This window comes from Austrofundulus limnaeus, unplaced genomic scaffold, assembly GCF_001266775.1.
Source record: "Austrofundulus limnaeus strain Quisiro unplaced genomic scaffold, Austrofundulus_limnaeus-1.0 Scaffold13, whole genome shotgun sequence".
In the NCBI taxonomy this organism is placed as follows: domain Eukaryota; kingdom Metazoa; phylum Chordata; class Actinopteri; order Cyprinodontiformes; family Rivulidae; genus Austrofundulus; species Austrofundulus limnaeus.
This window is the reverse complement of record NW_013952415.1, coordinates 618,497-628,322: the sequence shown is the minus strand read 5'-3', so window position 1 is coordinate 628,322 and position 9,826 is coordinate 618,497. Positions and strand designations below refer to the sequence as shown.

Below are 9,826 nucleotides of genomic sequence, written 5' to 3'. Positions count from 1 at the left end.
GCTTCTTTCATTGCTTCTTATACTACACTCGTAGAAATGATGAGTTGTTCCAGCCCTCCGATTGGTCCACACAGGTGGATGAGCTCATTTGTTTTGCCAGCGGTTGACGGTAACGCGCCTGCGTGACCGCGCCCTTTGGAACAGGTGCGCTCGGTGACGTCACCCAACCCAGGAGCAGTGAGCACACAGAGCAGAGCAGACCGCATGAGGTGAGGTCGAGCTAACGAAACTATAGAGTATTCATTTTTTTCATTGTTGTTCGGATACTGTACCGGATTTCAACATTTCAAAACTTCAGCAAACGTCGTATCTTGTTTTTAGTAGCAGTTTAGTTAAAGAGAGTTTATCTGAAATAAGGTGCCGTTTGAAAGCAGAATGCATTTCTTTTCTATACCCGCAGCAGCTGGATAAAATGACCCATTCATCAGCAGAGAGCGCAGTCAACATGGAGGAGTTCTTCAAAACGGTAAAACTCGCTGACAACAGGTCCAATATGGTTCTCATAGGTTGTACRACCTGCTCAACACTTTGGCCAGGTGCTCCTGCTTAAAGATCACTATTAAAAGCAAATGATTGGATATTTTGTGTAAAAACAAAACAATAACATCAAATAGTGTAATTAAATAAATTAGCCTTTTTTTTCTTATGTTGCCATTCTTACAAAATTTCACAAAACAAACATGATTTTCAGTAACACAATGTAACAATGATAGTAATGAACAATGGCAGTAACAATGATACAAATCTAGTCTCATTTAGCTTAAAATCTATATTTTTTCACAACATAGCATGGACGTGAGAGCAGCTTTTCTGCAGGTTGTACGTCTCYTTCATGTCCGTGTGTGTGTTTGTGCAGGTGGGCGAGGTGAGGAGCCTCATAGAGCAGATCTCCAGTCGAACAGAGGAAGTGGAGAAGAGGCATGGCGCCATCCTCTCGTCTTCCAACCAAGACAAGGGTAAGATCTGTTTGAAGGTTGGATCGTCTGAGAACTGGATTTCCTCGCTAAACGTTTGAAACATGTCGGCTCTTTAAGGATGCACAAAACAAACAGAGCAACAAAAACAGGACATAAATCTTGACAGCCCTTGACAAATAAGTGTTATTGTGTATAGGTTTGTTTTTAGGGTGTGATGTTTACATTGTGTTATTGAAAAAGTTTGTTATTTTTTTTAATCTGGGCTGAGCTTAATCTGTATTGTAATCATACAGCAACACAATTCTTTTAAGCCTGTCACGTTAAACCTTTAGTTTCTTAACTACTCAAGTAAACTTTCAGTAGAAAACAGAATTTAATATTAGTTTCATCCTCAGTAAAGTAAACTTGAGCATTTACTTTCAGAAAACAAAGACAAGCTGGAGCTGCTGAACAGCGAGACCAGAAAAAATGCCAACGTGGTCAGAGCCAAGTTAAAAAGTAGGTGGAACAAACTCTTTTTTTAATTAATGTATTTATTTAAAATTGATTTGACAAGATGAAGCCTGAACAGTTTGCTTTCAATGCCTGTTGCTTTTATTATATCTGCTCTTGTTCATGGGTTTACACAGAGACTTCCTCTATTACTGCTTGTGCAGTCAGGAGCTTAGAAAACATGATTTGATTTGCAAATGAGGAACTACGAAATGCTGCTTTTAAAAAAAACAAATCTCCAAATATTTAGCCTCAAATTATGACTAATCTAGAAAAAAGACGTAACTTTCAGCATATGTTTTTAGAGTTATTGATATTTTGTTTACGTTTATTTTCAGCAATGCAGACAAACTTTCCAGCAGATGAGAACAGCGGTGTCTCAGTGATCCATCGTATTCAGAGGAATCAGGTCTGTAACGGATGTTTGGATCCTCATGAATCATTTATTATCTGATCAATTTACTCTCATGGCTTCACACACATGGGGTGACTTGTTTGTGTCGTTTAGGCTCAAAAAAGACGAAAGCATTCACACCAGCTGCATGTCATGTAACTAATCTGTGCTGCTGCCTCATGTCCTGCAGAGCAAGGGTTCTTAAGCACTGGGCCAATGCTGGTACCGGTCCATGGGCCATTTGATACTGGGCCACATAAATAATAAAAGTGGTGTGCACGAAAGGCCGGGGACCGCTGCTCTAGAGTTTTGTTGGCTTGAACTCAGCCTKATCATTAAATATATGTACTAAATTAGATTCTTTAATGAGTGAGGTGGTTGTCATGCAGATAGATAAATAAATAAATAAAAAGATGATGAACAACTCTACGCTTGTTGTGACCATAATCGCAGTTATTGCTGCAGAAAGCAACAGACAGTAGTTTCTGCAGCAGATCCACCACCGAAAGAAATCCTGCAGTTTTTTTTAAATATTCCATGAACAAGCAGCAGTTCAGAAACGTCCGTGCACCACACTCAGTGTTGCTGTGAAGCTGTAGAGCTGTGCTGCCTCTATTTGACTGTTTTTAATGGCTCGATTATTTTCATCCTCGGCTCAATAATCTGATTTTAAACTTCTGCGGCCTCCCTCCAACCAGCACTCACACCTGACTCGCTGGTTTGCTGACGTRATGAGGGATCACCACAGGGCTCAGGGCTCCTTCCGGGAAAAATGCAAAGCAAAAATCCAGAGACAGCTGGAGATCGGTGAGCAGCTGGAAACGGTTTTAAACAAATCTTAAGTGGTGTGAGAATGAACGTTTATGTCTAATAGCAACGTAACAAATTGCTACTTTGTGATTTAAATCATTGTTTATTTCTTGATATTTGCATTACAGAGTTTATAGTCTTTTAAATCCAGTCTGATGAGTTGCTTTCTTACACAGGCTTCTAACTCAGATTTATAAATATTTTGTTTCATATTGCCTAGCCATAGCTCTGCATTAGTGTGTGTGTGTGTGTGTGTGTGTGTATAAAGTAATTTGAAATGTGTTTTTTCTACTCTTACATTTCAAAGCTTCTTTATATATATATATATAAGATTGGAATCTGATAAATCACTATCACACACATTTGCTGTGATTGAAATCCCAAACTTCAGAATAAATTAAACTCAACATATCAGTGTTTTTAAAGATTTCCTGTCTGTTTTATTATGTTTATGATTTTTTTTTTGTGTAATGTGTACACATAGAATGGTTTATACTGTATATTGTACACTCCTTGCTGTGGGTTGAAGTCATGCTGATGAGGCTGCAGTTCAGCTGTAGTCACTGTGATGAAGAGCCAGTATTTCACGTTTATTTGAAATGTTCAACATTAAGCTTGTAAGTTACCATAAAACGCCATCTGTCAGTAATATGGCTTTGTCATATCACTGTATTTTATTCATTGTCGTGTTTAAATATCCTTCATTGCAATTCTTTAAAGATGTTAAACTTGTTTGTTTCTCAGTGGATAAAGTGACAACAGATGAAGAGTTGGAGGAGATGCTGCTAAGAGACAACCTTGCCATCTTCATATCAGATGTTAGTAAACTTCCTGCTTTGCACCTAAAACAGATACTCTACAATAATAATTTTAGTACCAAATTATGTTTGAAATGTAAAATGCTGTTTTTTTTATTGCATTTATCTACAGATGAACTCAGACGCCCATGTTACAAGTCAAGCTCTGACTGAGATTGAAAGTCGTCATCAGGACATCATCAGCCTCGAATCCAGCATCAAAGAGATGCACGAGATATTTGCAGACACGGCTGTTCTGTTGGAAATTCAGGTAAAAATATCGTGSAACAGCTTTATGAATATAAATGTTAAAAACTCTTGACTTTCAYTCCAACTCATGGCAGTTCTGTTTTCCTTCCACCAGGGGGAGTTGATCAACAACATAGAGAAGAACGTCACCAGCGCTGCGGAGTATGTCGTCAAATCAAAAGAAGAAACCAATAAAGCTGTTTCCTTCAAGAAAAACCCTCACAAGATAGTGTCTCTTCCAAACTTTTTCAAGCCCTTCAGGAAACAATCCAGTCCTAAAATGACAAATACTGAAACTCCACCTAAAATAAAATCATAACTGATCCAATGGATCCTGGAAGAACACTGACAGAACCAAATGTTCCCGATTCATTTCAAAGCCTGTGCTGTTTGGGTAACATTTCCAATTTATGTCACCTGCCACCTTATTTTAGAAGGTCAATGATATATCTGTTGTTTTACCTTAAGTGCCTGTGGCATCAAATGCTTATAATAAATATGAATGCATTTCCGTAAAGATAACATTGATAAAGTTGCAAAAAAAAATCCACACTGCTGACATGAACAGCTGTTGAGATGTGAATTAACAGGAAGTGATGTCAAAGGAGAATGTCTYCACGTGAACAGAGCMTTGCTACAATGACTGACACAACGTGCAGAGAAGTATCTGATGTTTCTTTAAATAATTTWGAGTCACTAACAGATAAATGAAGAAGAGTCAGAGTTCAAGTAATGTTTCAATAAACAAAGTCCAGAGAGTTTTTGCTAGACATTTCCCTTTGAGGTCACTTCCTGTTTCCCTTTGGCTGAACCACGTTTATAAGAAAATGTGCAAAAGAAAAAAAGGCTAAATTGTGTGTTTTACCAAGTTTCTTAAATATAAATTTGTTTTCTTTGACATTTTGCATTTGAAGGATGTGCATGACACTTTAAACAGAAAATGTGACTTTAGGGAGAATGAGCTGCCAGTTTAAACTAAAATGATGCAGAGGAGCATTGCAGTATGACTAACAGGAAATACTGTCACACCTACTGTTTTTACTCAAAAGGTTTTGGATTTCTACACAGCAAAGCTGGTCATTTGTCAGCAATATACTTTGAACAGCAGTTTCTGGTCCTAAACTGTTAATTTTCACTGTTAACCAGCAGATGGCACTGTGGCATTATGAGTGAGCTGTCACAGTTGTATCTTGACTGATTTTTTTTTCTGCAATTTTGTAATCTTATACAGTTTCTGTTTAACCATTATAATATTTTATTACATGCTGTTGAACTAAACAGACTTGTCTAACCATGTAAATGTCAAAATAAACTTTTTGTAAATGTTCCAGTTTGTTATAAAAAACTGAGTTGAAGCTTGTTTTTTTATTCTGGGTGGTGTCACACAAATAATTTAACTCCAGCTTTTGTTTGATGTGCTATTTTAATTTCTCCAAGCTATTTAGTTCAGCAGGATCTCAAGGACTTAAATGCATATGAACATAAATCAAATGTGAATATCTATCAAACGGAGTGATAATTATACTTTTGCTAATGACAGGACATCTTATGGGGGTAGGGGGTCATGCAAAATTGACTTTTGAGCTTTACACCGTGTAATGTCCTTACACAGACAGGGCTTTGACTCATTCATGCATGTTTGAGAAATCCTGTCTGGAGATGCCTGAACACTTGCTGATACAAAGCTCCGCCTGTTTACTCAAAGATCCTCCCTGGAGCTCAGTCCCAAACCGAGCTCTCGCCCCACAGGGCACCCCTCCCCCGAAGCATTGTTGTGAATATGTGCTGAAGTGGGAGCGTCAGAAACGGTAGGAGGTCCTTGAAGAGACAGAGGCCAATTTCAAGTCGTTTAGATAGACTGTGGTGCAAAGCCAAATTTGTTTTTGATATATACAGCAGGTAACATACTTGATTGTGGTTTAGAATTGAATTGTGTTCCTGGAAAATACACAACCCCCACCCCACCCCCACCCCTTAAATGGGGTTGACAACAAATGTTTATCATTTATTAATTATTTTAGTTTATTTTTCCATATTTTGTCACTTGTCTAATTTTACCAGAACATAGATTGGGTGTTACTTTTGTCTGCTATCTAGTTGTTTAACATCATTCTGCTGTTTTTTGCCATGGTCTGATCACAGTGGAGGGACAAGCAGACGGTTTCCTGCATCAGGGGAGCGCTGCCAGGATGAACCCATTGACTTTCCTCTCAGACTGCATCTCTCTCTCTCCTTTCATCCACCTCCTCCTCTCCGCCTTGCCAAGATTAGATTTCACAGCACCTTTGCACTTTGCTGAAACCACTGATTTCCAAATGAGCACTGAAGTAGAGTGGGGTGTATGAAATAAAGATGACTCTGTGTTTTTTTGTTTTTTTTTTGAAGAAAGAATAACGAGGCAAGAGGTGTGAGTGGACAAGGAGAAAAAATGAACCAGGCACAGGTCTATGTAAAAACATGACGACTTTATTGGTTGTGCCAGAGCGGCGAGAGCCCTACAAAGTAGATCCTGACCACAATTTAAAAGGGCTGAGTGGTGTGTGACTGTGTAAAATGCAGGGCCTGGCTCTTCTCCCAAAGAACCATTAACCATTTTCCCCATTTGGAATGAAATATGAGGATGGACAATTAGAGGAAAAGTGAGAAGAATAACAATTGAGAAGTCTCTGCCTATTTGTGGAGCCTCCGAGGCAGGTGGATTTACTTCTTGACTTTGCCCTGGGCAGCCACGGCCTCCATGGCCTTCTTTACTGTCTCCTCATCACCGAGGAAAGACATGGGCTTGACCGGCTTCAGGTCTGCGTCCAGCTCATACACGATTGGAATTCCTGTGGGAAGGTTCAGCTCCATGATGGCTGCGTCAGACATACCTGGACGAGACAAACAGGAGAGCAGTGAATCAAACTGGTTGAGACCGGCCACATTGGCATAAAAACAATGGTTAAAACAAATTACCCAAAGTAGTACTACTTAATAATTAAATTCTAAGTTGAGACATAATTTTACATTTGTCCTTCAAGTCCTTTCGTGTGTTTTCAGGGTTTCATCTAAGTGGCACAAGCACAAACCAATCAAATATTGTTGGTGTTTATATTGTTTATCACTCTCATAGGGTAGTAATAAGTAACATTTACTCAATTACATTTTTCTTGAGTAACTTTTGGGAAAAATACTTTTAAGAGAAGTTTTACTACACCATGCTTTTTACTTTGCTTGAGTAATATTATGAAGTATTGCTATTCTTACCTTATTTGAGTAAAGTTTCTGAATACTTCTGTAAATAACTTGACTGAATAAAGAGCAAACGTTTTAACCAGAAATGCTGCAGAGAGACTCACCTGCAGTTTAATGCTGAAGCTTTGTTGTTCTGATGCTACTTTCTATCTGCTGAGTCACTTAGAGGTTGCGTGCATGTATGGTGAACAGTGGATTAGTAGATACATTAAAACTACTTTCAATTTATTGGTCAAGGGACGATGCACAGGAAACAAAACATACGTGCCAGAGTTAGCTAAAATAAGCTAATTTTTGATGGTACTCCCTTTGGCAGTTGTTGAGGCCAGCACTTAGTGTATATACAATTTTGACTTAGGAATAATGATTCTTCGGCTGGGATTTATTATTTAATTATATTTATTTGTATTAGTTGTCTTTGTTTTAGTCTTTAAAAACTCCAGAATTTGCGTATATAGTTTTCTATTTTTGTCAGTCTGATGACATCAAATATTATAAGTTACTCAGTAGTCAAGTAGTCTTTTTACAAAATACATTTTTTTACTCTAGTAATTTTCTGGATGGCTAATTTTTACTTTTAGTTGTGTAAAAATACGTTGAAGTAGTGTTACTCTTACTTGAGTACAACTTTTGCGTACTCTACCCGCCTCTGATTACACTGAATTGACTGTTTTTTGTTAGTTTGCGCAAGGTCAAAGTAGATTTTTGTCACCTTAAAACTGTTTCTCAAAAATTTGACAGTTTCTTACAAGCACTACCTTTACACTTCATGGTTATCTACAAATGCAGCAGCAGCTAGCTGTACGTCTTTTGACACAAATGTTCTACTAATGTGAATTTGATGGTGACTAAATTAGCATTTTCATACTTACATTTATTTGACACTAGTGTTTTTGTTTGTTTTTTGTTTAAGATGGCAATCTGCTCCTGACTTGGCCCTGCTCCGACTTGCCGTAGTCAGAATTAAACTCTACATCTTCACCTGAGTTCATTCAAAGGGCTATCCACAACAAGTAAGATATTAACTGTTCAACACAACCTGACACCCCTCCTGCTTCCTTTGCCTGACCTTTAATACTGCTCAGTGAGTGTAAAATCCTGTGTTCATATCTGACCGCTCCTTGAATAAGTACAACCTTTCTACAGAAAGGTCGTGACTGTAACAGGAACCAAACTCACAACCCTCTGCTCTGAGCTGTGGTGCACGAGGTTATTTATATGGAGTGGAATTCAAAGCTGACTCTGATTATTCACATCTTTCCTTGAATGCAAATCTAGCATGCATTTTTGAAGTGTTAGGTAGTTATCAGCAGTGCCTTATCAGCCAATTATGGAGCATATAGGAATTGGCAGAGGCCATTTGGGACTCCATTTTTGTAGCTTTTTAGGACAATTCTTTCTCAAAATGACACACAAGTGCAAAAATAATAATGCATTAAATAATTCTAAACATCTATATTTTGTACAACATTTTTTGTATAGTTTGTCACTGTTTTTTTTTTCAACCAAACAATGTTTGATTACTGGAAAATATGTGTGCCAGTGGTGCTGATGCTGATTAATGCATCATGGTTCAATAAGAAAACAGTGAAAAACTAATGAGTCCACATTAACTGGTTGAGGATTCCTGCTCATTTGTATACTCCGTGATTTCTATGAAGCACTAATTATTGATAACTAGCTGARAGAGCATCATTTTTTAGAAATAACCAGTCATTATCAGCTTTTTTAAAGCTTTGTTGAACTGCTGAGTGTAAAGCTCACCCTCCAAGTGCTTGACGATGCCACGGAGGCTGTTTCCGTGGGCTGCAATGATAACATTCTTGCCCGCTTTGATTTCAGGAGCGATGACATCATTCCAGAAAGGCAGGGCGCGTGCGATGGTGTCCTTCAGGGACTCACAGGTGGGCAGCTCACCGGGCTTCAGGCCTTTGTAACGTCGCGACTGGAGGTCGAACCAAACATATTAGTTCAGGATATATCAGTCGCGTGTCACTTACTGTAAACTGACCAACAACTTAGTGAGTGTTGGTTGTCTCACCTCACTGATGATTTTGTGGTAAGGGTGGTCCTTGTCCATGGGTGGGGGTGGGATGTCGAAGGAGCGGCGCCAGATCTTCACCTGCTCCTCGCCGTGCTTCTCGGCCGTCTCGGCCTTGTRGAGGCCGGTGAGGCCTCCGTAGTGACGCTCGTTCAGACGCCAGGTGCGGATCACGGGCAGCCACATCTGGTCCGTGCCCTCCATGATGGTCCACAGGGTCCTGATGGCCCGTTTGAGCACGGAGGTGTAGCACACGTCGAACTTCATGCCTGCCTCTTTGATGGCCTGGGCCCCGCGCTTGGCCTCCTCCAAGCCCTTCTCGCTGAGGTCGGCGTCGAACCAGCCACAGAAGCGGTTCTCCTGGTTCCAGGAGCTCTCTCCGTGGCGGACGATGACTAAGCGATGAACTCCGGCCATTTCTCACAAGTTTCTCCTAAAGTTGAACTTAAAGCAGACACAGAGCCCTCAGCCCCTCTAAGCTGCTCACACTGACTGACCAACAGTGAGCCTCGCAGCATACCACACTCTTTTTATAGCAGCTGAGAGAGCAGACAGGCCTTTTTATTTTCCACCTGTGAGAGGCTCTCAATGTCTGATGGACACACCAGACACTCCAATAGAARCAGACCCAGGCTGGGCTCGTGGGGCAGGCTGGGAAGGCCAGAGGTCACGGTTAACCCAAAATAGCAACATGACTTTTAAACTGAGTTCTTTGGAACAAAAGTGTAAAGAGCAGAGCTTGAAGCTTCACACTGAGGTGAATACCTTCAAAACTGAGAAAGAAACTGGCTCCAAAGCAAACTTTTCATATGTGTCTCGAATATGTTTAGACAAATTTGTTGTTTCTGTATGAAAGCAGAGGATCTTTTGTGTCAGTTGGTTGCCTAACAAT

At 39.6% G+C, this 9,826-nt stretch overlaps 2 protein-coding genes across 2 annotated transcripts; one reads left to right on the top strand and one right to left on the bottom strand.

The window, feature by feature from the left end:
• Positions 1-132: 132 nt before the first annotated feature.
• Positions 133-4,986, top strand: LOC106513533 (syntaxin-2). Its single transcript, XM_014002412.1, has 9 exons — positions 133-209; positions 401-466; positions 857-956; positions 1,341-1,415; positions 1,748-1,818; positions 2,502-2,610; positions 3,358-3,431; positions 3,544-3,681; positions 3,775-4,986. The coding sequence occupies exons 2-9, from the start codon at positions 413-415 to the stop codon at positions 3,976-3,978; spliced, it is 825 nt and encodes a 274-aa protein (XP_013857866.1). The 5' UTR covers positions 133-209; positions 401-412; the 3' UTR covers positions 3,979-4,986.
• Positions 4,987-6,103: 1,117 nt separating this feature from the next.
• Positions 6,104-9,436, bottom strand: pgam2 (phosphoglycerate mutase 2 (muscle)). The gene is made up of 3 exons (XM_014002413.1): positions 8,935-9,436; positions 8,658-8,838; positions 6,104-6,529 (listed from the first exon to the last, which is right to left on the bottom strand). The coding sequence occupies exons 1-3, from the start codon at positions 9,349-9,351 to the stop codon at positions 6,360-6,362; spliced, it is 768 nt and encodes a 255-aa protein (XP_013857867.1). The 5' UTR covers positions 9,352-9,436; the 3' UTR covers positions 6,104-6,359.
• Between the last annotated feature and the right edge of the window lie 390 nt (positions 9,437-9,826).